Genomic DNA, 27957 nt, shown 5'->3' with positions numbered 1-27957 from the left:
ACCCCACCAACCAGACCAGGGATGAGAAAGAAGGACCCGCAGTGGGTCCTGGAGCTCCCTGGAGAGGCTGCAGGACAGAGAAGGCCTCAGAGCTCTGACCCTCGCCACCCTGGGTTCTGGGACAGTCACTGCCGCACCCTGACCTCAGCTTCCCCACCGGAAATGGGGACGCACAGGGTGGTTAGGGGATCATGTAAGGGGAGACCTTAAACGTTTACCCGCGATGACGACCCCACCTCTGCTTGGAAGCCAAAGTCGCAGCACAGATGGGGGGGAGGGGGACAAAACAGGCTTCGGGCCCCGTTTCTGCAGATCCGAGCGTGCCGGCAGCTGGGTGCCACTTGGGGGGGAAAGGCGCCAACACAGGGGCTTCCGTAGCCACACCTCGGGGCAGTGGACCTCAGTGTGTGCCAGGAAGCAGGCACTGCCACATCCCCAGTGCAGGAGAGACGAGGAGTGGCCGGCACAAGTCCAGTGCGGAGCCAGAGGGAATGGGAGGGAGGGAGGCAGAAGGCCCCACGCCAGGCCCTGCTGGGGGGGGCTGGCCCACTGCTCACCCCAGGGCCACCTGGGAGAGCCAGAGGGCACAGACCTCCTGGAGAGAGAAGCTGGGGCTTCAGCAGGACCCCTAGCTTCGGGGAAGGGCAGACAGCGCCCCCTGCCCTCGCTGCGCTGGGGGAAGCCCTTTAAAAGAGAAGGCTCTGCTTCCCTAGTTCTGCCCCCCACTCCTGCCTGCCCTCTGACCCCTCTGTGCCCTGCCATCTCCCTCAACCTAAGAAGTACACGCCTCCGGGACCCCCCCCACCCCCATACCAGGACCTCATCCAAGCCCTCCTGCCCACACCCAGGGTCTGGTGGAGGATGGGGGTGCAGGACACGCCTTTGGAAATTGGTTTCCCACTGGGACAACATCTGTATCCACAGCACGTCTGCATTTAGCCATTTGGACACTCCTGGGCCTGAGCCTCTTTTTTTCTTCCCCAAATCTTCCTTGCAGAAAAGGGACGAGGGGAAGGGCAGTGGCCCATTGGCAGGACCTCGGGGGATGCGGCCTCAGCCGGTGGCAAGGGGAGGAGTGACAGAGAACCAGGGTGAGTTCTGTGCATTGAAATTGACCAAGGGGAGCTGTGGGCCAAGCCACATTCAGGGGAGAAGCAGCAGGCACAGACCCATGATGCCCTGAACCAGCCTCAGCCCTAGGCTTTGAACGCAGAACGACAGTGGGGGCTTTGACCTTGGCACTCTCCTTTGGGCTGCGGCAGCCTGGGGCGTGGGGACAGGATGCACTTGGTGGAAAAGAATCTTAGTGGACCTGGAGCACCCACAGGATCTGTCTGCAAAGCCGCCCTAACCAGTATGGCCAGGTGGCACATGGGAACAGCCAGGGGCAGGCAGGGGGGTCCCAGCCCCAAGCCCCAGGCCCACGGAGGACAGCATGCCCCCTGAGCAGGCCCGGGGGACCCCGGTGAGCCGTCCCTGCCCACCCTCCCTCTTCCCCAGCTCTGCAAACGTTTCTGGATCCAGGCCGCCCTCTCCTCCCTCTCCCTTCCCTCCCCACCCAGTGCTCAGCACACGCCATATCTCGAAAAATGAGACATTTAAACTCAAAAGGAAGGACTCAGAGAGTTGGTCATTCTCAATTTGGGGTCCTTCAAGACCGAGAGGGAAAAAGAAAGAATCGAATGTGAGCCTTCCCATTCACGACTGTTATAAACAGTTATAATTTAGCACTGAATAATTGGTTGCCATGGTAACCGCTGCAGTACAGGTTGAAATCATTTCTCCCTCCTGCGCTGGGTCTGACAGGGAGCTTCATCTACATATGCTCGGGTTCTGGCCACAGTCCGGCTATTTTATGTAAATCAGAGTCTGTGACTTGCTGCCTGTCTCCTCCCCCCCCCACAAACACACACAGAAAAACAAGACTGCTGGTGGTCCGGCCGCGCCCCCGCCCCCCACTGCCTGTCCTGGGGCCACCTGGTTGGAGATGGAGAGCAGCAAGGGTTGCAATCCCCCACCCCCCGTGTGGTGGGGGGTGGGCGCACGACCGCGGGGATCCCACCCTCTGGCCTCAGCATGCTCCAGACCCTCCAAGATGGGCCAGCTGGCCAAGCCAGGCTCTCAGCAATGCAGGGGAGGGGACAGCAATGGCCCAAGGGTGGCCCTGGGGGCCCGTCTGATACTGCCAGGCCTCTGCAGGGCTCCAGGCTGCCCTGCCTCCAGCCCTCTGAGCACCTGAACTGCGTCTCAGGAGACGGGGGAAGGAGCAAGTGCCAGGAAGAGAGGGGAGGGGGCGTGGAAAGAACGAGGTGGTCAGGGGGGGGGGGGGGCGTGAGGAGAAGGAAGAAATGGAAAGAACGAGAAGAGAGCAAGGGAGACAGGAGACGGCAAGACATAAACAGGGCAGGGGCCCAGCTGAGGCTGATGATGGAGGGGACACAGACGGACAGACGGACTGGAGCCAGAGACACACAGCGTTCAGGTGTGTCCAGCAGTGGGAGCCGAGCTGAGTGACGCTGGGGTGCGGGGCGTGCTCGGCCCTCCCGCCGCGCTGCAGACCCGTCCAGACACTGCCCCCCTCCAGCCTCCTTCCTGGCCAGAGCAGTGTGGCCGGGGCTGCGCACCCTGTGCCCTGCCTGGAGCGGGCAGAGGAGAAGGGGTGCCCACAGGCCCCTGGCAGCCCTGGTAGTCGGTCCCTCATGTGCATGTGGGAACTGGGGGGGAGGCCCAGCCTGAAGCCCTGAGACCGAGGACAGAGGGAGATGTTATCGGAGGAGGGATGGAGCAGAAAATTCAGGGCCCCACGGTCCACAGGGTCTCCCTCAGTGGGGGGACAGTCCAGGTGAGAAATGCTGGCCCCACCCCCATAGGGTAGGGAGGAGGCAGGAAGCCCGGGCTGGGCCAGGAGCCCAGAGCTTGCTCTGTGGCCCCAGGGGCACCAGCGAGACACCAGCCCACGCACCTCCTTCTTCTTCCGCTTCCCTTTGGACCGATTCTCCTTGAGCTTCTTGGGCTTCTTCTTCTTGGGAAGGCTCACAGGCTCCTCCGGGAAAAAGTCCTCAAAGCCCTCAAGGCCACCATCTTCTTCTTCTGGAAGAGTCGAAAGGGGAGGGGTTACTCCGCCATGACCCTCCGAGAGACCCCCAGGGACACAGAGCAGGAGGAGGGGCCTGTGGACACAGCCAGCCCCTCTGCCACCAGCCCTACAAGGTCACAGCCACTGGGCCTCCCCTCCCCGGCCCACAGCCCACGGCCCACAGCCCACGGCCCACGGAGGATCCCCAGACAGGTCCTCCACCCAGCCCCTCCCAGCCCTGATGGGCTGTCTCACCCCACCCTGGGGACCCGTGGCTCCTTCCCTAATTGGCAGAACGGGTGCTGTCACCACCAGGCCCCCACCTTCCCTCCCAGCTGGACAGGGCTCTGGGAACAACATCCTGAGTCCAAGTAGCAGCTACGAGGCAGCCCTGTTGATGGGCTCCCCCGGGAGAAAGCAGCCCCAGGGGATCCCAGAGCCCCCTCCAGCTGGGCATTCCCAGGGTGCCCGATGACAGGACCCCCACACCAGAACCCCCACCCCAGGACCACAGAGAGCTGAACTGCAAGTGCCTTGGGATCTGGAGGAGCGGCCACCTGGGAGGGTGCCAGGACCCCCAGTGGGGAACTGAAGATCACACTGCTTCTCCACACCACACCCCCACACGGCTACACACCCCCACAATCACACCCACACAGCTACGCACACCCACAACCACACCCACCCAGCTACGCACACCCACAACCACACCCACCCAGCTACGCACACCAACAATCACACCCACACAGCTACGCACACCCACAATCACATCCCCAGCTACGCACACCCACAATCACACCCACACAGCTACGCACACCCACAATCACACCCACACAGCTACGCACACCCACAACCACACCCACACAGCTACGCACACCCACAACCACACCCACACAGCTACGCACACCCACAATCACACCCACACAGCTACGCACACCCACACCCACACCCACACAGCTACACACACCCACACCCACACAGCTACGCACACCCACAACCACACCCACACAGCTACGCACACCCACAACCACACCCACACAGCTACACACACCCACAATCACACCCACATAGCTACGCACACCCACACCCACACCCACACAGCTACACACACCCACACCCACACAGCTACACACACCCACAATCACACCCACACAGCTACACACACCCACAACCACACCCCCACAGCTACACACACCCACAATCACACCCACAGCTACACCCACAACCACACCCACAGCTACGCACACCCACAATCACACCCAGGCTACACACACCCACAACCACACCCACAGCTACACCCACAACCACACCCACAGCTACACACACACCCACAATCACACCCACAACCACACCCACAGCTACACACACCCACAATCACACCCACACAGCTATGCATCCCACAATCACACCCATAGCTACACACCCCCACAATCACACCCACACAATCACATCCACACAGCTACACACCCCCACAATCACACCCATACTACACACTCCCACAATCACACCCACACAATCACACCCACAGCTACACACCCACAATCACACCCACACAATCACACAATCACACCCACAGCTACGCACACCCACAATCACACACACAATCACACCCCCACAATCACACCCACACAGCTACACACACCCTCAATCACACCCACAGCTACACACACCCACAATCACACCCACACAGCTACGCACACCCACAATCACACCCCAGCCACACCCACACGGGCAGCACGCCCCAGGTCCTGAGAGCCGACTGGGTCCAGCCGGGAGAACAAGGAGAACCCTCCCGGAAGCAAATGCAGCGGAAGATGCTGCAACAACGAGCCACCCGAAGCAGAGACACATCTGTCTGCCCCAGGGCAAAGGAAGCTTCCAGAAGCAAAGCAGGACCTCCGAAGAGCCCACGAAAGGGGCCCACCACACAGCCAGAGCTCCCCGCCAGCCAGAAGCCCCAGGCGCCGAGGCCAGCTTGCCCACCCTGTCCCCTCCCCTCCCCGCCCCCCATGCACCGAGGGGGCAGAGAAGAGAGCCCAGCAGGCTGGGGGCACAGCAGGGACCTCACTCAGCCTGAGGACCGCCACCGGGAGACCCCGAGGAGGCAGAGAAGGGCCGGTGCCACCAGGAGCAGGGGGGGATCAAGTTTATTTCTATTTATTTTTTTATCCCGGCCAAAGGACATTTTTTTCATTGCTTTTAGAGAGAGAGACTTTGATTGGTCACGTCCTGTACACGCCCCCTTGGAGGACTGAACCCACCACCTGAGTATGTTCCCTGACTGGGAATCAAACCCTTGCCGAAGGTCCAGCCAACTCGGCCACCTGGCCGGGGAGGGGGAATCCAGTTCAAGGAGGCAGGGCTCTGCCCCCACCCAGGAACCTTCCCCCAGTCGAGGTCGTCACCACGCTGACCACACACCACAGATGCCGGAACAGCAGGGTGCATACCCAGGACACCCCAACTCAGGCCCTTCGTCCTCCCGTGGGTCACCCCCATCTCACCACCAACCCCCTTCTCCCCCACCAAGGCAGAGGGCGTCTCCTGGCTCCCACTGCCACACTGTGGGTGCTGCTACGGGGGCGCTAGGGGCCAGCGGCCCAGTGGATGCTCTGCCCACACCCAAGGCCCCAGGGGCTGGTTCCCACACAACTCACTCCCTACCAGGGGACGGTGGGGCTACAGCGCCACCTGGGCACCCCTCGGGCACTGGGGCCCGCCTCCAGGGTGGCCAGGGACCTGTGGCCTCCCCACCGGGGCACACGTGCCCTCCCTGTCTTGTACGGCCCCTGGAACCCCTGTGCCAGCCCCTCCCCCTCCTGCTGGGCAAACAGCCCCGGAGAGGCAGACTTCAGGCAGGATAGGGGACTGCCCCAGGGCAGGCGGCCTGCGTGCCGGCCACCCCTGGAGGGCCAGCGTGGTGGTCCTGAGCAGCTGAGGGGGCACCGCTGCTGTGGCTTTGGCCCGGACTACGGGGCACAGAGCCGGGCGGTGAGGGGCAGGTTTAAAGCTGGGATGAGGCTGGCTGGCCTCGCTCGGACAGGCTGAGGCTAGACAGTGACCCCGTCCTGTCCCCGAGCCCAGCTGCGGGAGAAGCAGAGATTTTCGAAGCCAGCTGAAAACATGCACCGGGACCGCCAGAGCGGTCCTGGAGTAGAGAGGTCTCAGGGGCAGGGATGGGCTGACTGGAGCCAGGCTGGGAGCAGGCCTGCCCACCCTGCCCGCTCCCAGGCTGCCTCCGCCTCCCCATGCGGCAGGAAGACAGAGACCGCCCGGGCAAAGCCACCCCCACACCCGGGCGGTGCCCAGCGCGTTATGTAACAGGCTCGGGCTGATGCAATCGGGAGGGGCCCTCCCTCCGCCTCCTGCCACCTCCCCACATCCCTGTCCCCTCTGCAGGGCAGTCCCCCAGCCCAGCACATGGTCACTGACTGAGCAGCAGAACACAGAGATGTACAGGTGGCCGCAGGAGGTTCTAGAAGGGAGCCCATGACGTGTGGTGGGCTGCACCCGCGGTGCCTGAGGAGGAGGGGCACACACTAGCCCTAACCCGCGCCCAGAACAAGCCTCAGCGGACAAGACCCCAAACCCTCGGCCCACAGGCAGCCCCGTTCTCCATTCCTGAAGACTTCCGGGCCCGGGCCCTGTGCCTGATGGAGCCCCTCCTCCAACAAGAACATTCGGGGCTGGTGGGCAAGGATGGGAACCCCTCCATGCTCACCCCCCATCCCTGACAGGCTCTTCCTCCGCTCTCACAGCTTCTGGTGGCCCTGAGGGCACCCCAGCGCTGACCGAGGTGACCTGCTCCCCCACCCCTATGGTTCCCACTCTGCCTGTCTTCGATTCAGCACCAGCCCCACCTCCCTCTTCTGCAGGGGCCCTGAGCTTTCTGAAACCAGACCTGGGGAGTCGTCCGAGCACCCCTTCCCCGTGCCCACCAGCCCTCCGGAGCCCGGGCCCTGTGCCTCTCCTTGGGGCACACGGCCAGCAGTTAGGGGGGAATCCCACTCGGCCAGGGTGAGGGTCCCGGGGAGAAGAGGCCTCAGGACTCCTTGTCCTGTGGGCTCCTGGTGGTCCGGCACAGCCCTCCTGCACCAGCGACCCAAGCCAGGTGATAATCAGGACCCACCAGCCTTGTTACCTCTCCTACCTGCCTGGCCCCCAGGTCAGAGCAGGCCTGGGGCAGGGGCAGAGGAAAGGCAGGGGACCCGTGGGGAAGAGGTCTGCCAAGGCACAGAGAGGTCCTGCTTCTCCCCTAAGTTACCCCCAGCCCCCCCCAACTCGATGCCCAGGTCAGGGCTGAGCCCAGAGGGCCCCCTCTTCCAGGTGGACCACAGCCCCGGGGAGCTGAGTGGGTCCTTCCCCATGGCCACGGTCACCACTGTGTACCAGTGGGGGTTCCACAGTCCCCCTGTGCCGGTAACCTGTGCACATTCACATTCATTGCACAGCAACCTGGGAGGTGGCACTACTATCGCCCCCCTGTGCAGATGGGGAAACTGAGGCTCCTCCTCCCTTGCCCACATCTCCGTTTCACAGCTGGCCAGGGACGGAGCCGAATGGGTCTGACCTTGCCCCTCCTCCAGGCCAGGCTGCTCCCCAAGTTCAGACCTGCCCCTCTGCTCAGGACGCACTTGAACAGCATGATCTATGAGCCCAGCTTGGGGTTGGGCCCTAAGGACACTGAGGTGACTCAAGCCACTCCCCCCAGACATAGGGTCCCTTGGGGTCATCGGAGCTAGTCCTCGGTCCTGTGCTCACCCCTGCCTGGAGGCAAGAATGCGGCCCCCACAGGGAGCTCTGCAAAGACAAACACAGGACTGTGGAGGGGAAAGTCGGGCTGTCTGATCTGGAGGGTCGAGGGTTTGGGGCAGCAAAGCCAGGGGTCGGGGCAAGAGCTCCATGGCCAAGGTCTAGGAAAGCCAGTCAATCGCCCAGCTACGGGGACCCAGCTCAGCACCCACCACCCTCCCCGGGCCTGGGGACAGGGGCTCCTTACCCTCCCCACCCCAACCCAGCACCAAACGGAGCACCAGGAGGAGGGAGGGACAGGGTGGGGGCTCCAACTTCAACCCACAACCCCTTCCCAGCAGGGTCACCCCACTGCGCCCATTTCTTCATCCTTAACATGGGACAATGACTGCCCTTCTCGCGGGGTGGGGGTGGGGGGAGTCATTGGAAATTGGGTGTGGAAGTACCAGTACAGGCCGGACAGGTGCCCGGCAACGGCAGGCAGAGTCCAGGGAAGCCCCGACACAGTGGGGACAGCAGGGAGCAGCGGGTGGGTGGCAGAGGCTGGAGGGTCTCTGGTTCAGGCACTGCCAGGCCAGGGGTACTCAGGGCCATCCTAGGGCTGACCAGGACTAAGGTTCCCATCAGTCCTTGGAGCACCCCGCCGGGTCACAGGCCCTCTGCTGATAAGGGGGGCGAGGCAGTCCTCCTGCCCAGGAGAGGATTAATAATTTATTTACGACATTTAACAAAACCCAGACATCACCTCACGGCAGCTCATCGAAGAAAGCATCAGGCCGGACCATTCTGGGCAGGCAGGTGGGGGTGGGGCAGGGGACAAGGCGACCCTTTTCCCCTAAGAGACTGGGGAAGGTGGGATGATGGTGGGGGTGGGGGGGGGGGTGGGGGGGGGGTGGGGGGGGGGTGGGGTGGGCCCCCCCCCCCCCCCGGAGCAGGCAGGATGGAGGAGGGAAGAGAGGGGAGGAGGAAGGAGACGGGGTGATACACCAGGAAGGCCAGGGAGACAGAGGGACAAAAGAGGAAAAGGGAGGGACCGCCAGTGACTCAGGGAAGAGACCGGCAGACCTGGAGACAGAAAGGGCTGGGCCTGCGGAGAGGGAGGGACAGGGAGAGGCGAACAAGGTCAGGGCCAAAGAGAGAAGGGAGAAAGTCTGAAGAGTTTCGCCTGCCGAGTCCCCAGGAGTGAGTGCCTGGCTCAGAGAAGACACTGGAGACGCCTGTGCTGCCCACGTGGGTAGATGGGTGCAGAGTGGGCACGACGCCCTTAAACGGGCAGTCGGAGTGGGCCGTGGGCGGGCAGGAAGTGGGGCGCACCAGTGGCTGGTGAGTGGATGGGTCCTAGGTGGGTTTTATGTCTGCGGGGGCAGATGTTGGGGTGGGAGGGGATGAACGGAGGAGATTACAGATGGAGCTCAGTGTCCAATCAGTTTAGAACAAGGTAAATACCCACAAGCCACCGGGCAAACGGTGCTGGTCTCTCTGCCCCCCTCCTCACAGCAGAACACCATCCGGCTCGCTGGGACACCCCCAAACCCACATTTCCCCACGGAGGGGAGGGGAAAGCTGAAAAGCTGTGACCCTGGGAATCATGGGTGTCTTACACCCCAGCCCCGGCCCCTCAGCTCCAGGAAGCCTGAGGGGCTCACCCAGCTGGGTTCAGTCAGGTAGGCATGGGGGACTTAGGCCATTGAAGGGTCTCTGTGGCCAGAGTGGTCATGCTGCCCAGCCAGAGGAGAAGCTTGCTGGACTCACCAGCTCTGAGAACCCCCCAATCACCCCCGGCCCACCCCCACCCCCCCTCCAGCTGAGTGTGCTTGGGGAAGGGCGGGGTCAACCAGGTGGCGGACTGCTGAGGAAAAGGCCCGGCCACCAAGCCCCTCCCTCCTCCCTCCAGACCCACCGAGGGCCCCCCACCCCAGCCCTCCTCCAGCCCAGGTCCCCCCCCCCGCCCCCCAGCTTACTGGGTGGAGATGCAAGTCTCGAAAGCATTTCCTTGGGGAAGGCAGGTCAGCTGCGCCCCCTCGGATGGTGCCAATTAGAACAGTCACAGTTTATGGGACACCTATTGTGTGCTGGGCACTGTGACCTAAAGGTCACAATAACCCTCTGTGAGGTAGCTGGTCTGTGTCCCCATTCCACAGCGGGGACACCGAGGCTTGGGGCAGGGCAGCCCACCCAAAATCAGGCAGTGGGGCCACAGGTCCACCTGACTCCTGGCTCTCACTCTGCTTCCCCCCCCAATCCCTGGAGGGTCTGGAGACTGTGGGGCCCTGGTCCCTGAGCCACATCCGGCCACCAGCACCCCACCCCGAGAGGCAGGCCACAGAGCCGGGGTCACCTCAGGAGAGACCAAGGCCTGGGCTGAGGCTGTCGTAGTTAGTGTCCGTGGGCCAGGCGCGCCCTGGGACTCCCGGCCCTCACACTCTGAGACCACAGCCGCCTCCTGCGCACCCACGGTACCAGGCTGCAGGCAGAGCTGGTGCCCAAGGGAGCCCCACTCCAGGGGATAAAACTCCAGGGGCCAGAAGGTGCGGCCAAGAAAAGAGAGTGTGAAACCGGGTCTGAGAGGCACGGGGTGGGGCCCCGCCGGACCTGGGAGGTCTAGGGGGGCCTTGGGTTCAGGGCGCTGCGGTGGACTGAAATGACAGGAAGAGGCAGCGGGGAGCAGGTCAGGCAGGGGTCACAGCCGTGCTGGGGCCCAGCAGCAGCAAGGAGCCTGGGGTGACTGCAGCTCGTGAACCAGGCCTGAGGGGAGAGCGGGGTGGGACGAGCCATGTGCTGCGGGGTCCCCTGTGTGTCACAGCGGTGACCCTGGCTCTTCCCCTGACCCTGGCTGCCGAACCTGGCCAGCGTGGACTTGTTAGGAGGCTCTGGAGTGGACCAGCAGGAAGGGACAGTGGCTCGAACCAGGGACATGGAGGCGCTGAGAGCTTGGGGAGGCCGAGGACACACTTGGGACGTAGCACGTGGGGCACGTGGGGATTTGCTAGTGATGGGGCTGCAGTCCCCAGGCTGCAGGGGCTGATGTGGGACCTCTCCTCTGAAGGGCTTTGGGCGTGTTCCCAGGGCCTCTGGGGGCCACTCCCCCACCCCTGGAGCTGTGGGCACCAACAGGAGGGAGAGGGAGACCAGCTGGTGGGCAGGCAACTCGACTGAGCCCTATCGACTCTGGCCCAGACAGAGTGAGTTGGTGTCCACCGCCTGAGGGCACTTCCAGGGCCCCTCCGCTTCCCATGCTGGGCACCCTGACACAGCCAGGGACAAGCAGAGTCTTCAGGACAAGGGACAGGAAACCCCACCAGGGGTCAATGAAGTCCCAGAAGGAGCCTGCTCAGGTGGGTTCAGCTGACCACTGACCCCATCAGCGCCACAAAGGGCCACGCCCAGAGCACCGCCGAGCACCACCAACAAGGGCTGGCCAAGGAGCCCGCCCCCACGGCAGGGGGCAGTCGAGGTCCCCAACCTGTGCTGGACCTCTGTGCTCCTCCAGGAAATAGGCCTGTGTCCCTGACCCGGCAACATCAGTTGTGCCAGTGACCCCGCCCCTGAAGGCCACCACACCCCACCGCTCTCAACCAGGCAGGGCTCTGCAAAGTTGGCCAGACTATCTGCACGGTGGGGGAGACAGGCTCCCCTGGCAGGGACCCAGTCACTAGGAGGACCTGAGCGAACAGGTGGGGAGGCAGGAGGCCCCCCGGTGGGCGTGGCCACCAATGGGAATTCCTTCGGGGGGAAGACTTAGAGCGGCCTGGGCAGCTGCCAGCTGGGTCTCCTCTTCTCCCTGCCCGCCCGCACACAGGAGTTGGGGACCCATTTGTGGGACACTATCTCCGGGAAGGGCAGTCCTGCAGCCAGGCAGCACACTGCTGCCCAGGAAGAGCCCCTGGGCCTTCCACAGGTCCCTCCGGAGCCAGACGCTAAGAAGTCTGAGAGCGCCCCAGCAGGAGAGGGGGGCTGGTTGACAGGGGGAGGCCCTCCCCAGCTGTGCCAGGAGGGGAACTGTCCCAAACAAATGGTGAGCAGTTAACTAAAGAATAGTCAGGCAAGGTTGCCCCTGCCGTACCAGCCATGTTTATGCTGAATTCTGGGAGGGACGGCAAGGGCTGGGTGGCCAGGGAGGCAGGCCCATGGCCAGGGCAGGGTGGACTGGACCGCCGCTGCCTAGTGAGTGCTGGTGAGACAGTGGCAGGGCCAGGACAACCTGGGGCTCCAGCAAAGTGCTGGGGAAGCAGTCACCCAGCGGCTGGGGAAGGGGAGTAGGAGTTCGAACTCACACGCCCTGGCTCTGGGCCCAGGAGGGCCCTGAAGGAACCCGCCCCGCCCAGGGTGCTCACAAGGTCCTCAAGCGCGGCTGTCCGAGCCGCACTCCTTGCCGCACCCAGCCCGCCCTGGGGCTGGGGCTGGGGCTGGGGCTGGGGCTGGGGCTGGGGCTGGGGCTGAGGCTGAGGCTGAGGCTGAGGCTGAGGCTGAGACTGGCTGCCCCGGGAGGCCAGAGGCGCACAGGGAGAGAACCAGGGATGAGCCGCTCCGGGAGCCAAGCACCACTCCCGCCCCCTTCAAGGGCACGCGGGCTGACCCCGGCGGCGCCGCGCCCCCTCCCTGCCCCTGGCGATCAGCACAGACCCCTCCCGACCCCTCTCCCGGCCAACCCTCCGCCTGTGCCCAGCCCCGGTGGACAAGAATTGCACCGGCCCTTGGCCGCCCGCGCACCGCGCCCCAGCGCTCGCCCAGCCCCGCGCCCTTGGCCACACGGCGCCAGCAGGGCGGGAGCTCAGACCGGAGCCCGGGCACCCCCACCAGCACACTGCCAGCCCCGCCCGCGCAGCCCAGCCCCCGGGCCTCGCCAGTCTCTGAGCCCCTGGCTTCCCTGGCCCCAGTTGCAGCCGGCGCCCCGCTCACCTGACATCTCGTCCTCGTTCTCCATCTCGTCCGCGAACAGCCGCGGCAGCTCCTCCTCGGTGCCCAGCGGGCCCCGCATGCCCGGCGTGGGGGGGAGGGGAGGTGGGCGCCCCCCCTCCCGCCGGGCGCGGTGCCAGCCTTAACCCGTGCGCTGCCGGACTGGTGCGCGCGGCGGGCGAGGCGGCCTCGGCAAGAAGATGGCGGCCGCCTGCCCCCCCACACCCCCAAACTTCCACCCCCCCGTCTCGACCCCTTCTTCTAGGCCTCCTTCGCTCGGCTCCCAAAAAGCCCGGGCCGCTCCGCCCCTCGCGCCCCGCAGCCCAAGTCTGCAGCCGGCCAAGGGTGGCGATGGCAGCGCCCACGGCACGGCTGCACGATGGGGGGGCGGCACACATGCCCGGATTGTGACGTCCAGTCTGGTTGCTGTGGCAACCCCATCCCATCGTTCCGGCAGCGCGACTAGTTAACAGCAAAGAACAAGTTGGGGGACTAGTCCTGAGCTGCTGGGTGCAGGGTCGGGAGGGAGCGCTCCGACAGGGGGAGCCATCGAGGTGCCCGCGCGCCCGTGGACCCGACGGGCAAACGAGCAGCTGGGTCTTCGAGGAGCAGGCCCAGTGGGAGGCTGGGAAATGCCGCCCTCCGCCCGCCCGCCCGCCCCGCCTGGGATGCGCTGGACCCCAATCCCCAAGGCAGCAGGGTCAGGGTCCCCGAGCGGCGCACAGTGAGCCCGCGCATCCTGCTTACTTGCCCGGGGACCTTCGCCTCCCCTCCCGGGACTCAGGCCCCACACGCTTCTAACCACCCTTCGGAAGCAGCTTGGAAGAAATCTGCCCGCTCCCAGGTTGACCGGGAGTCCGACTCCTCCAGAAAACTCCGTGCAGGCCACCTCCTCCCTCACGCCGTCCCACCCCTCTCCCAAGGCAGGGTCCGCGAGCCCTCTTCCAAAACGCCCCTGCACTCTAGCCCCAGACCCGTGGGGGTGGGGCGGCTCCGCGTTCTCTGGGCCCCAAACTCGCTCTCAGCAGCGACACGTGTGCCAAGTGGGAAGGAACCCACAGCCCTGGGTTGTTAAAGGTGAAGATGGAGGCCAAAGCCCTGGGGAGCAAGGCTGGAATGTTAAACGAGCGCCCGCCAAGCCAGTCACAGCTGCGGGGGTCTGAAAGCTACTCTAAGAAGACACAGGTCTCCGTGGCCGACTCCCTAACCTAGAATGGGCACCCTCACCTCACAGCCTCGGGCCAGAAACATCTGGGGGAACCCACAGGAGCCCCGTGTCGCAGTCAGGAGCCTGCAGGGGTCTGCCTGACTTGGGAAGTCAAAAGCAGGGGGGCGAGGCCTCCTCCGAAGCACCTGCGCCCCATCTGGGCCACGCTGGCTCATCAGGAGGGCGCGCCCTTCCCTGGGCTTTTGGGGAACCAGGAGAGTCGCGTCTGCCCAGTGCAAGGCCTCTCCGGGAGGCGGCCACAACCCAAGCCATGGTGAGTCTGAGCCGTGCCCAAGCTGTGACCCGGAGGCGATGAATGGCCTGGAAAGATGTGTAGCTAATTTTTTCCTCTCCCTTCCCATCCAAATTAATTGCCAGCAAGCCCCAAGCAAAAGCTTTTCTTCATTCATTCCTGGGCGAGGGCAGGTCTGTGTAGTCTCCTGGATCACAGAGCCGGGGGCTGCCAACCTCTCCATCTCCTGGGTCAACCCCACACTGGAGAAAGATGGCGCCCAGGGCAGGTGGCCTGCGAGGGCAAAGGGGAAGACAGCGGGGGGGGGGGGGGCTAAGAAAGCAGAGGGCTTCTGGGGTCCAAGGCCGAGTTCCACATCACTGGATCACTGGGCATCAAGCCGAGGGGCCCCAACTGGCCAATGTGCTCCCAGGTCTGCATTTTCCCTGAGGGGCTGCCTCACTCTGCCGACCTGGTAACCACCCAGGGAAAAAACCTCCATGCCCCGGAATGTGCCCTCCCCTCAGTCACCAGCCCCCAACCCCTCCCGGCTTGCAGGGTGAGCTCAGGACACTTCCACGGATTCCTGGTCCCACCTTAGAGAAACTCACACTATTTCCCATCGGCAGAAAGCCGCCCCCCGACACACACACCATTAACCTTGGCTCTGATTCCCAAGGCCAGGCTTTGTCCCAGAAAGAACAGTTCCAACCGATTCATTTGGCAAGTTAGCGTTGCACTAGTCACTCTGGATCCTCTCCTCACCCTCTTCTCGCCCAGGGCTACAGCCACGTAACCATTGTTACTTAATGACCTAAAGTAAAACAACAAAAAATGGAGTGGCAGGAAGACAGATTTTTGACTAGAAATCTGTAAAACTCGAGAGAGCTCTTGCTCTTGCCAGGTCCTGCAAGGGCAGCTGCTCTGGCACCATCTCCCATCGCTGCCACCTGATGGCCCCCACGGGACACCCTCACCCAAGGCTCACAGCTCTGACCCGGCTTCAAGAGCAGGTGAGCCCACCGCGCTGGCAGGCAACTGGGCATCCGCTGAAGTAGGTGGTGCCCCAGTACCAAGGCTTCACTTGCCCTTGAAGCCTGTCCTTTTAAGGGAGAGCCCCGTCCCACCAGAACCAAAACCCTTGGGGGAGCTGGGGGGTGAGGACAGACTTCTTAGGAAGGCAGACTGGGGCTTTGGCCCTGAACCTGAGGAAGTGCTTGTACTGTTTCAACTTGGCCTGAAGTGGCCAAAAAAAGGAACGTGGGTTCGCAGCTCCTCCCGAAGGTAGGGAGCCGTCTGAATTACAGACTCCCAGGTCCTGAGCACCACGGTGGCATTTGGAAGACAGCCCTCTAGATGCTTCCCTCAGCAAGGTCTCCTTGCTGGATGGCAACACTGCCCCCCCCCCCCAGGCCTGGCCTCTTCCTTACCTTCCAGAAGACGCTGCAGCCGCTGATCACAGCAGGAACCCCAAGGTGGCTTCTGTCCCCAGCCAGACTTGTGTTCTGCCCCGGGTTACCAAGGGGCACCGCTGAATGTACATGTGCCCCCCCCCCCAGCACACGGCTAGGCCTCCAACACTTGATAAGCTTGAGGCGGGGTGAGGAGAGGTGGTATTAGGAAGGACCACAGCAGCAAGAGGGGAAAACATAAGAGGGAATGCGAATGCGGAAGTGGGCCCCCAAAGCCAACTTCTGGGCTCTCCTGAGGTTACCGGTGACTTGACCAGGGACCATGACAGCCTCTCTGGGGTCCTGCTCACCTTCCAAGAAATCAAGCATCGCCCTAAAAAGGCCGAGATCTGAACTCCCCTGTTCTGTAGTTTCGACCAACTGCTGTAACCAGGTTGGACAGGAGCACACCCGCTGCTTGCCCCCCCCCCCCCCCCGTGCTGTTGGACCCCTCTGAGCTGGGCACCACGGAGGCAGGGCAAGCTCGGTCACAACGGGAACAGCCAGGGAGGGGCTGCTGCGGCTTCTCAAAGGAAAAGAACACTGAACCGCTGGCAAGGAGGGGCCAGCGTTGGCCGAGCCAAGGCAGGCGCTGGTGACCGGCCGGGAGCAAGAAGCTTCTACCTCCCTGCAGCGCTTTTTTATGGTTCAAGACCTCAACCTTATGGTCTTGAACCTCAGCTTGAGGCTCCCATGACCCAATCCCCGATCCGTCCCTGCACCTGGCATGTATCAGATCAGGCAGGTGAGTCACGGGACCAGAGAAGCAAAGGAAACTGGCCCAAAACGGGGTCCAGGCAGAGCTGCTGTGATGGCTGTGATGGCTGTGATGTGACTCACTCACCCTGCGTCACCCGCAGGAGGAAAAGCCAGTGGTCTGCAAAGCTCCGACGCATTCCACTAGGGGCACTCCACTCAGGCCGGCTGCGGGGCCTCCGAGGCCCTGGGCACAACTGGGGTGCTGCAAGTGGGATAAAGGGCGTTTTCTTCTGAAGCATAATGAAGGCCAAGGTCACTGTCAATGCAACTGATCAATGAGGACAGTGTGTTTGCTCCTAAACAATCCAAAAAAGGGGGAAAGCAGCCTTGCACAGTAACCACAGTCATGTGTTAGCCACTTTAATATAAAATGTGATCAAAATTGAATTACAGGAGTTCAAAAAGGCATAGGAAAACCAACGTTTCAATTTTATTACAAGTTTTAAAGTCTGGGAGCAGTTTTTTAAAAAAAATTATATTCTCATTTCAACCCAAGGTTAATATTTTACAACAAAACTAAGAATTACTACAGGAAACGCCAATGTAACAAGTAAAATTTGCAAACCCAAGTCACAAACATAGTCACCAATCACGGGAAGGGCTGCGTTTTAGACGGGAAAGAAACCCCGCCTTCTGTGAGGGCCGGGCAATGTGCAAACAATGCTGCTTCGGAAAATTTGCATAGAAATAGAAAATGCTACAGCCTTCACCTCAAATGAAATTGCAAAGCCCGAACATGTTCGATTGGATCCGAGGAGACCAAATGTTAAATTGGAGCCAGGGCAGGACCCCGGCATCTAATTTCCAGCTATGCGAAGTACAAGAATTCTAGCAGAAAAGAATTTCTGGTGTGGAAATGAGCTGTAAGGCAAGCTCTTTAAAAACGTGGATTTTACACACTATAATTTTTAAGACAATGCAGACACTTCTGCAAAATTGCTTAGGTCTTAGAAGGGCACCGTAAGGCCTCAGGGTCTCTTTCCAAAGTCACCAGAGAGTTCCTCACTGCGCCACCAAGACTCCACGGCTGCAGCTGGAGAACCCAGCGCGGAGCTCCAGCCTCAGCACACCTGCTGGCGAGGTCTGGAGAGCAGACCTCGCACTCGCTCCCCACCCCAGCACCCCGCAGGGACAAGACTCCGCATAGCGCGTTTGCAGAATGACTTCCGGCACTGAATCCGGACAGGGCCTCGACGGCAGGGAAGCAAACATCCCCTGGGCACCTTGCCATTCTCAGCCTGAACTGCCTGCCTCCCAATCACCTGTCCTTCATCCCCTCCCACCGTGAAGCTCTGGGCAGCGAAGAATTCCGGCCTGGGACTCCGCCCCCCACAGACACTGACTTCCGGAAGCTGTCCTAGCCCTCACCTCCAGCTCCCCCTGCTGGAAGCCAAAGTGACAGCATGGTGCAAAAACGGGAGAATCAACATCTATTTACAAATTCATTTTTCTTCCCTCTCCTTAAATTTAAAACCTGGGGCTTTCAGAGTTGCTCTCCGAACCCTTTCCTGGGGGCCCAGTAGGGTGTGCTGCAACGCCAAAGGACCACAGTTTATTTCTAGACAAAGAAAGCAGATGAACACACAGTAATTGCAGGCACCCAGAGTAACCTGGAACCTGGAACCTCTTTGTCCTAAAAATAAGGACAAAGGCCCCAGAACCCTGCATCCGTAGCAACACTGCCAGCTTCCCACAGGAGAACTCGGAAGTCACCGGTCCGCTCTGAGTTGGGAGTCCCCACACATGTCGTCCTCCCGAATCTGAGAAACGTGCCAGATAAAACTGTCCCTTTTCCAAGTACAGCAGTGACTGACGGAGCTCACACCTCCACACCCTCACCCACCTGCTCGAGGTCGATCCTCGCCAGCGCCCCGGGGGGAGACTTACTCTCCCACTGTGGTCTGACCACTGCGGGAACTGGTGTATCCAAGCAGAAGTCTAATGACAAAGGAGCGAGCAGCAGCTCAAGCGAAGCCCTTCGACTGTGATTCCATGTTTCTGTTCAGGGCAAACTGCAGACACACAAGGCAAACCACCGGTTCGGTTCCTAAGTTTTATTCAAGAATGTGTACAAAATGTATCAGGTAAGTGAGTTTTAATCCTCGTCTTCCTCCTCCTCTTCATCCTGGTTTATCTGGAAGTAACGCAATTCGTAACTCTCTTTGCTGTTAGCAACTACACGCAACCAGTCACGTAGGTTATTCTTCTTCAAATATTTTTTGGTGAGATATTTCAAATACCTGCAGAGAAAGAACACTTGAGAACTCCACTGCACACCCGGCCTCCGTGCACATCGAATCACTGTCACTTTTGAGAAACCCTGTATTCAAAGTTTTTACAATGCAAGGTGTCTGCCCACCTTTCCAGAATGGCGAAGAAAAGGCAAATATGCAGGCCCATGACGTGATAAAAACAAACAGCCTCACTTCACCTACACAGGCAGTAACACCCAGAGGACAGGAGGTGGAAGCACCGTGCAGGAAGCCACAGCGCCCCCTACAGCACGGTGCTAAGCCCCCCCCCCCCCCCCGCCCAGGGGCGTCTCCCTGCGCTGACATCGGAGCTCGCAGCCCTGGCACCCCCCACTGAGAAGAAGGCGACAAGTTCTGCCTCCGCACTGCCTCACCAAGTCAGCCCCTCCAGAGGGAGTTCGGTCACGGGGACTGCTCTTTCGGGCCGTGACACGCTCACTTCTGCTGGGGCACCTGCTGCCTGCCACCCGCCCCCCCAACCTGTCTGCGTACGAGGCTCTGGGTCCCTCTACTCCGGCACCTGCCACACCCACGCAGGGAAGCGGGACTGGAACATCGAGTAAACGCACTGAGGGGCGGAGTAACCTTCCAACCCGTCTCTCCCTCAATGAAACAGGACTCGTAACAGGGGCCACTTCTTCAGTCAGGAGGACTGGATGAGGAGTGCAGGCAAGCTGGCAAGTCAGCAAGCGCCCAACGTTAATGAACAGTCACACCTCCAAGAAACGAATCCTGTTCGGCAGGGTGACTGTACTTCGCCGTGCTAACACGCACGTTTTTGCCCAAACACTTGAGGAAAAAGTGCGCATCACACACGATGTAATGACTGCACACACGGCACCGTCATCTGTATGATGCGCATCACACAAGGGCGCGTTATGCGCAGCAGAGTACGGCGCTTCCACCAGGATCTCACTTCAAGTCTGCCCACTTCTCCACACACAGAAATAGATCCATCCAGTGTCCGGCTGCAAAGTGCTCCTTTTCCCCATGTTATTCCCATCACACTGTGTCCGGGTCAGGTGGTTGATTCCAAGTCCAGGCGGCTAGAGCCTGTCCACACTAGAACGAGGGGGCGCCGACCTCAGAGCTGCAGAGGCTCAGGCACGCCAGCCGCCCTCGGCTGGGAGCGCCCTGCGCGCTCAAAGAGAGCGGTAACGGAAGGGGACAGCTTTAACAGAGACTGAGGGCCTTTCTTTCGTCACTAGGTGAAGAAGAGAAAACTGTGAGCCCTCGAGGAAGCTGTGTTAGATCTTCTCACGCAAGGTGGCAAATGCGGAAAACAGGTGGTGGGAAGGTCACAGCATCTTGCCCGTGGGCTCTGCAGAAGCCCAGCGAGTTCAAGGCTCCGTAGGCCCTGGATTCCCTCCCTACAGGTGCAACGGTATCTTTCTCAAATCGCCTTTTCCGCAAATAAAACAACTCAGCCGGGCGGAATGCGAGTCTCCACTTACGCTTTGTAGCCATCTCCTGAGTGACCCATTATAAATAAAAGCAAAGGCTTAACTATAACCAACCTGTCCTAACACACTTTCAAATTTCCCACTACTAGATACAGCACAATTAAAAGCTCCTAAGTATGTGCCAGGCTCTGGGCTAGGAGCTCCGTACAGACACGTCCAATCCTTTCTTTCTCTCCTCTATTGGTAATCCTTGCCCAGAGACGTTTACTGACTTCAGAGGAAGAGCAGGGGAGAAACATCAGTGTGAAAGGGAAACACAGATGGGTTGCTTCCTGCACGGCCCCTCCCGGGGACCGAACCTGCAACCTCCTGGTGTGCAAAGCTCCAACCGAGCCACTCAGCCAGGGTGACAGGTCCGATTCTTTTTTTTTAATCCTTTTGTAAATTAATGTTCGAGTACAGTCATCTCCATCCTCCCACCACCACTTTCCCCTCCCCAACGTGTCCAATTCTTCAGTGACTCATGTTCTGACTCCATCCTCCAAAAAAAAAAACCACGTAACAGCCAGGGAAGAGAAGCAGCGTCTCTCACTCAGGAATTGGGCCATGGGGATTACAGAGTGGCTTCAGCCCACACATTTCGAAGTCCTTGTACCATGATACCAACACTCACAGGTAAAAAATAAAAATTGAAAAAAAAAAAAAAAAAAAAAGAATTTGCCCTGGCTGGTGTGGCTCAGTGGACTGAGCGCGGACTGCCAACTAAAGGGTTACCAATTGGATTCCCAGTCAGGGCATGTGCCTGGGTCAGGTCCCCAGTTGGGGGTGGGCAAGAGGCAACCTCACACTGATGTTTCTCTCCTCCTTTCTCCCTCCCCCCTCTCTAAAAATAAGTAAGTAAAATCTTTTAAAAATAGAATTAGCCCTGGCTGGTGGGTCAGTTGGTTGGAGCATCCTCCCATACACCAAAAGTTTGCAGGTTCGATCCCTGGTCAGGGTGGGTATGGGAAGCAACTGATCAGTGTTTCTTTCTTTCTCTCCCCCTTCCTCTTTCTAAAATCAATAAAAAGACCATCTTTGGGTGAGGATTAAATATGTAGAGAGAGAATTAAAAATGAAAGCTCTTGCCCTGACTGGTGTGGCTCAGATGATTGGGCGTCGCAACGTGAAAGGTTGCAGGTTCAATCACCAGTCAGGGCACGTGCCTGGGTCGCAGGCCAGGTCCCCAGTGGGGGCAGGAGAGGCAACTGATCCATCCATGTGTCTCTCACACATTGATGGCACTCTCCCTTTCTTTTCTCCCTTCCCCTCTAAAAGTAAGTAAATCTTAAAAAAAATAAAAATAAAATAAAATCTCTTCACTGTGGCTTAGAATCAGAGGAACAATGTCTTTGTTTTTAAGAACTCAATCTGTTCTGACCAGTACAGGTCTGTGTGTTCACAGGTCTGTGTGTTGGGCAGCATCCCTCAAACCCAAAGGTCTCTGGTTCGATTCCTGGTCAGGGCACAAGCCTGGGTTGCAGGCCAGGTTGGGGGCAGGAGAGGGGCAGCTGAAAGATGTTACTTTCCCTGTCTCTAAAAATAAATAAATAAAACCTTTTTAAAAAATGCAATCTAAGCAAATATGCCCATCTTTGCTGTTTAGCCTGTGAAAAACAAATGTTTTCCAACTACCAGAAGTTGAACACTTAACTACCATTACTAGCATTCATTCATTCGCTGTCTCCGCACCCAGGACCCCGCCCCAGAAGTACATCAAGCAGCAGCACCCCCATCCTGGGCAGGGGCAGGGGTCCCCAGGCAAGCATGCCGGCGAGCGGCTCCCGTCTCTCCCCATACCTTTTGGAGAAAGGCACCTCAGAAGTGACAGTGATCTTACTCTTGCTCCTTTCGATGGTCACAGCCCCTCCTCCGAGGTTCCCGGCTTTTCCGTTCACTTTGATTCTCTCCTGAAGGAACTGCTCCTGCGGGGTCGGCAGACGGACCATTAGTCGGGGGCTGGGCCGTGAGTCTCGCCAGCAGTGTTTCACTCCTTATACCCCTTACACTGAATAGTTTTTCTTCATGTTCAATCTTTTTAAAAAAATGATAGCAAACCTTTAACTACTAATAGAAAGTCTGAAATCTATCCAACTTCAGTGACGTAGCTAACAGGAAACCAAACCCCCACCCGGAACACACGTGGCCGTCCCACACAAGCTCAAATGTGTCTCTCCAAGGTTTCGACTCGTGGGTCAAAGGTGAAGCGCAGAGCAGAAACCCAAGGGCCAGAACGCTACAAGCTGGTGCAGGCAACCAGAGCCGCGGGGGTGCACAGCATCCCTGTCCCCGGCAGGGTCAGAGGTCTCTTCTCTTCAACTTCGTAAAAGGAGCAACAACGTTCAGTGACCCCAACAATCACAGATCTGCTGTTGGGGGGAGGGGGGGACACGTGCACGGCACAGAAGGGGCGGCAGCCCCAGAAGGGCTCTCGGCAAAGCCCTGTGACAGCCGGGGCGGGGCCCCAACCTCCAAGGGGTGCAGGAGCCTGTGCAGAGGGGAGAGCTCTTTTTGGTTTTCTTGTTACTTTGTTCTTTCTGGTTTTCTACCACAATGACATGAGGTCCCTTCCAGCTGCAAACGCCTATTGTCCTCTATTTAAAACTCCAATACACAACATGCTAAGGACGATGGAGTGAAGTACTTAGGTCAGAAACCTTGACTTCTGCACCTTATGACTCCTGAGTGACCCGTGTATTCTATCCTCAGGAAACCTCTAGAAGGAAAAAAGACAATCACATACAGATGAGTGTAGGGAAGGGAGGAGGGATTCATGGCCAGGGCTACCAAATATAAACTGGAAGGAGCCACAGAGAAAAGCACGAAGCCACCAGATGGAGGAGTGAAGAACCAGACGAGGCCCGCTGGAGGGTGGAGACCCGAAAGACGCGTGCACTAGGACCACCAAATTTCTTTCTGCACAGTGGCCAAAGGCCAAGCTTTTTATTCTCTTTATTTGAAAATGATTCATGTTACAATGATATTATCTTGGCAACAGCTGGTGTCCTGGAGACAGAAAAATAAGTGTAAATTTAGAAGGCTTCTGCAGAGTAAGAAGCCTGCATTCCAAAAGTGTGGTCACTAGACAGGAAGAGTGAAACGTCGACACCCAGATGCAGTCAAAATGCGGCCTGGTCGATTCTCCTGGTTTGAAGGGCAAGGGCAATTTTGAGGAATGGGCCGAGTATATACAGGAGCATTCAGTACAGAGCAAGGTCTGAAAAAACCACCAAGCTCCAATCACAAGCCAGTACTCAAAACAAGCGCTGGTGCTCTGCTTCCTCAGAGCCGGGGAGACGCCTGCCTGACGCTCGCTCACAGCGCCGCAGGCGGCCCCTTGTCCCTGAGCATCAGGGCCCATGGCTTCCGCTCCAATGGCCCAGACTGCAAAGGGCACGTGGGTCTGAGGAAGTCGACCTGTTCCCTAGTAACTTTTAAGTAAGATTTCTGGACACTAAGGGAGGAAAATAAGACAAGCAGGTGATTCCCTAGCACCGATGTGCCACAGCCCAACCACTTTCTTCCTCCCAGCTCCGTTACACACACGCAAGAAGGCGGGACTGAGAAACAAGACGGGACCACAGTCCAGAGATCAGCGCAGGGCCAGAGCCACGGGGCCGCCTAAGAGCCAAGAGCACAGATGTGCCCCTGTGAGTTTTCTCAGCACTGTCTCCAAAGGGTCATGACTGCCCCGGTGGCATCAAGGGCACAACTTACAAAATTGGCAGCATCCATGATTCCATCTTCTACTGGGTGGGTGCAGTCAAGGGTGAACTTCAGAACCTGCTTCTTTTTTTTGCCCCCCTTCGCCACAAGCTTTTTCTAAGAAAATATACAAACAGAGATGAAGGCACAACCAGCCCCCACCCACACACAAAAATTAAAAGAACCAAAAACACCAGAGGGGGAAAAACCCATATAAACACAAAATCCATGATGCCGTGTCCCTCTGCAAGGGTGCCAAGAGGCACCCCCCACCCAAGAATGGAGGAGGGAGCAACTGATCCTATTTGAAGGGACAATCACTCCAGCGCTCTTGACCCACTTCCACTTTCCAGCTGCCCCAGTGCAGTGAGCATGAAGGTCTAGTTTACGCAGCCCGGTAAAACTAACTTTCCCTTTTATGTGCCACGGAATTTCCATAAACATTTATTTCACTCCAAGATCTGGGTACAGGCATGCACATGCCTAGCATGTATACCTAAAACAATTTTAATCTACAATCGATACTTGTCCTGACACTCCAGCCCGGGGTCTGGTCCCAGTTTGCCTGGGTCTCCCTTAACCCTGCCTCACCTCCCCGCTCAGAGCAACAAGTGACCATGCATCCTAGCAGCCTACCTTCCAGCAGACAAGGGCAAGACAAACTTTAGGCTTTAATTACAACTCTGACAACAATTCATGAACTTTTGACTAACTTAAGCTATGAATTAGCACTTTCACACAGTTAGTTGGCACCTACCCTACAAGGTTCTAGTTCCTTCATTCTCACAGAGCACCTTACATTAACCTTCTCCTTCTATAAATGCCAACAGCATTTTAAAAAGTCTTTGTATGGATTGAGCGCAGCCCTGCGAACTAAAGCATTGCCCATTTGATTCCCAGTCAGGGCACATGCCTGGGTTGTAGGCCTTATCCCCAGTATGGGGTGTGCTAGGGCAACCACACATTGATGTTTCACTCCCTCTCTTTCTCCCTCCCTTCCCCATCTCTCTAAAAATAAATAACATCTATAAAGTCTCTGTACTACCTACTCACATGTAATTCCACTCTAAACAGCTTTTTGCAGAATCAAAAAAAAACCTCTACGAGAACACATCTTAACATCCCCGCTTTATGCTTCAAAGAACTTCAGCTAAAACTTGCGTTAACCTGCATCAACTTTTCAAACATTTAGGTACTGTGAAAATCACTAATTTTTTTTGGTTTGACATCTCTTCCTAGTTACAATAGGAAGGACTGCTTTAAGATCCACCCCCGGAAATATCAGCAAGACAAAAAAAAACCCAAAAAAAACACACCTGCCATTATGGTTCTAAAGCAAAAGCGTAAAAATGCGGAGAAGCGCTTGCAAGAGCCCACCCAGGAAGAGTCAATGAACTGAACGTGTTAACAGGGGTGTCCCGAAAAGAGGACGCCAGAAATCCAACTTTCTGGAGGAGCCTGGTTAGAGCGAGACCGGGAGCAGTGACCGAGGACGCCGCACCGCGCGTCCCAGCCCGGCTAAGAAAGAACGAAGCCCTGATCTAAAAGGGTCTGCACAGCCGCGCCCTGAACTAACTTCCTCTGGGGATGATGCTACAGGGATCCTCAAACTCGGGCCTCTCCCTGCCATCAGAACTCCTTGCATGCACGTTTCCACAGGTCCCCGAGACCTGGCCATAAGGTTCCCGGATGCGCGTCTCCCAAGGGTGGCAGGTCCCCTTATCCCTGCCGCCCTCCGCGCAGGTAACCAGGCCCAGAACCCAGCTGCTTCCAGCCGGCCGAGCCCCCCGGACCGCTGAGCGGCCCAGGCTGCAGCCTTGGCACTCCAGCTCCCTGCTGGCCGCAGACTGAGACCCTAGTCTGAGCCGCGGCTTCTGAGAGCTGCGGGTCTCCCTCTCTGGTCCCAGGCCTCGGCCTCCCGCGCCCACAACGTGCTGAGCCTGGAGGCAGCCCCGTCCCAATCTGGCCAGTCTGCCAGTCCAGCCCCGGGCGAACGCTGCAAAACGCCGTCCCGCGCGAGCCACGTCGGGGCCGGACCTGGGAGACCCACGTGCTAGTCCCGGTACAGAGGCCTCACGCGGAGCGATACTAACCATAGGAGCCATGGCGGCCGCGGAGACAGAAAGGGAGTTGTGTAAACTGCGCAGACGCAAAGTGCACGCAGCACGTAGAGCACGTAGGAATCAGACCGTACCAATCACTCTGCCACGCCCCTTGTTCGCCATCATTGCCCTGTTCAGTACTATCTGGGAGCTATTGCTTTTCCCTGGTTGCGAAACCCTTCCTGGCGCAGGCCTGGAGGCAGTAGAAGGAGGGAAGGAGGGAGGTGGTGGAGTGGCCGGTCTCGTAGTGAAGGATCGGAGTTGGGGAGGCAGAGCTGATGAGCACAAAGAGGAATCCAGGGGTACTCTCTACGTTTGAAAGTCTTGGAAAGGAGAAACTCACTAGACCATAAATTACCAGCTAATAGGATGGGAGTCGAAACCATTAACTTGGGGAGGAGAGGCCAGGCCCTTCTGGCCCTGGGTTCCCAATGCCTGAGGACACTTCGGCTTTCTGCTACCTGATGTCCAGTTTGGAAGCTGGTGCCCAGGGGCTGGGTCTCCCTGCGCTGGCCCTGCCAGCCGCCTTCAGGTACGCTACAAGTGGAGCCCTTCACAATCTCAAAAGCAAGCCGCCACCCACGGGTCACCTCCTAGTTTCCGCGGGTGCCAGCGCTTCTCAAACTGGCGAGTAGACAGGAACCTCCCGGGACCGGTTAAAAGGCAGAGCCCTAGTCGGTGGGTCTCTGCTTGGGCTGTGCGTTCCTCGTAAGATGCTGCTGCCGGTGGTGTTTCGTGGACCACAAACCGAGTAGCAAGGGTCTTCCCCAGACCTACCGACGTTCAACTGTGACAAGGAAAGAAAAATTTAGAGATGTTCTAAGTTAAAACCGCAGCCGCTAGAGGAAAGAAGGAGAACAGTTACCCCGTTAACAGCAGTGAACCAGCTCTGACAGCAGACTGCTCACATTCCCTTGTATCGGTTAGAATTGAGGGTTGCGTCATTTCCAGGTGTCTGTTTTTGTGATTACAGAAACTTACTTCGGAGCCTCCACTTCTGTACACATAAACGTTCCCATCTGCTGTCCACAGCCAACCCACAGGAGCAGACACTTCTTCCCTGCAGACTGCAGGACTGGTCCTGCTTCAGCGCCTCCCTTCCCCCTTGTCTACATAGATAACGTAAATCCTTTTCAAACAAGTTCCATCTTTCCCTCTGTGATGTGTAAAAATGCCCACAAACCTCCACGGCCAGTGGTTTAGACTCCATGCCCCAAGCCCCGTCTTTTGTTTGTTGTTTGGTTTGGTTTGGGCTAGCAACGGCCTAAAAATGCCATTCTTTTAAAAAGATCTTCCACTGTGGGAGTTAAAATTTTTGTGTAACAACAGGAATACTTTCCCCCACCCTCACCCTCCTGTCCTTACCAATTAAGCTCAGGGCCCTGCAGTGTAACCGCTCAGTTGCAAGCACCCCCCACCCCCTTTACCTGGCTACGGCACACTCACCTAGCCAAAGCCCAATCCTGCCTGACCATGGCTGGAGGAAACAGGTGCTGACTGGCTTCCTAAACTGGGGCCTACTGTGCCAGTTCACCATGCTCCAAGCCCACCCTCCTCTTCTGGACTGCAAACCACATTTCTGCTAAGCCAGCTGCTCCTGGCTAGGTTCTTTCAACAGGGGGCAAGGGGGAGACCAGGCTGGAGGGGAGAGAGACTTCCTGTTCACTTCCTGCTGGTTCTGTTCTGCGGGTGTCACGCACGCTTGCTCCATCCGAGCAGTGGCAGTTGGAGCATTCCAGAAGCGGTCGTTGAATCCAGTTTGCAGTCACTCTGAGACTCTGGCAGAGCAGCCCCTCCTTGGAGCTTCTTCGTTTTAATTAAAACACCCTAGGAGTGGTAGCGGCCTCCCACAGCACTCCCGTTTTCATCGCCCCACCTTCCCTGTCCCAGTTTACAAGTCTGTTCCTAATTAACAACCTTTACAAATGCAGGTGCTTTCTCCAGAAACCGATCCTAACCCCGAGCTAGCCCTGGGGGGCTGCCGATCCTCAAATCCTCTCCTGTGACTATATTGCACCTGTGGCCACATTGCCAGGTGCTCCTCCCCAAACCTTCCTCTCAGCTGATGATGTCCATACCTTTC

General features: G+C 58.6%; 2 protein-coding genes across 3 annotated transcripts in view; both read right to left on the bottom strand.

Annotated features, from left to right (window-relative positions):
• Positions 1-12895, bottom strand: part of CHD5 (chromodomain helicase DNA binding protein 5) — a 48951-nt gene extending 36056 nt beyond the window's left edge. For both annotated transcript variants that reach the window (XM_037154279.2, XM_037154280.2), the window contains exons 1-2: positions 12728-12895; positions 2963-3090 (exon numbers count right to left, since the gene is read on the bottom strand). In XM_037154279.2, coding sequence (XP_037010174.2) covers positions 2963-3090; positions 12728-12806 — 207 coding nt within the window. In that variant the 5' untranslated portion in view covers positions 12807-12895. The remainder of the gene's footprint in view (positions 1-2962; positions 3091-12727) is intronic.
• A 5517-nt stretch (positions 12896-18412) lies between these two features.
• RPL22 (ribosomal protein L22) lies at positions 18413-25957 on the bottom strand. Its single transcript, XM_037154244.1, has 4 exons — positions 25866-25957; positions 23785-23889; positions 21868-21992; positions 18413-18613 (listed from the first exon to the last, which is right to left on the bottom strand). Exons 1-4 carry the CDS (start codon positions 25875-25877, stop codon positions 18469-18471), a joined length of 387 nt encoding a protein of 128 aa, XP_037010139.1. The 5' UTR covers positions 25878-25957; the 3' UTR covers positions 18413-18468.
• Between the last annotated feature and the right edge of the window lie 2000 nt (positions 25958-27957).

The sequence above is a fragment of the Artibeus jamaicensis genome, unplaced genomic scaffold (assembly GCF_021234435.1).
Source record: "Artibeus jamaicensis isolate MK-2021 breed Jamaican fruit bat unplaced genomic scaffold, CSHL_Jam_final scaffold_847, whole genome shotgun sequence".
Lineage (NCBI taxonomy): Eukaryota > Metazoa > Chordata > Mammalia > Chiroptera > Phyllostomidae > Artibeus > Artibeus jamaicensis.
The sequence above is the reverse complement of the archived record's forward strand: the minus strand, read 5'-3'. Positions and strand labels throughout refer to the sequence as shown.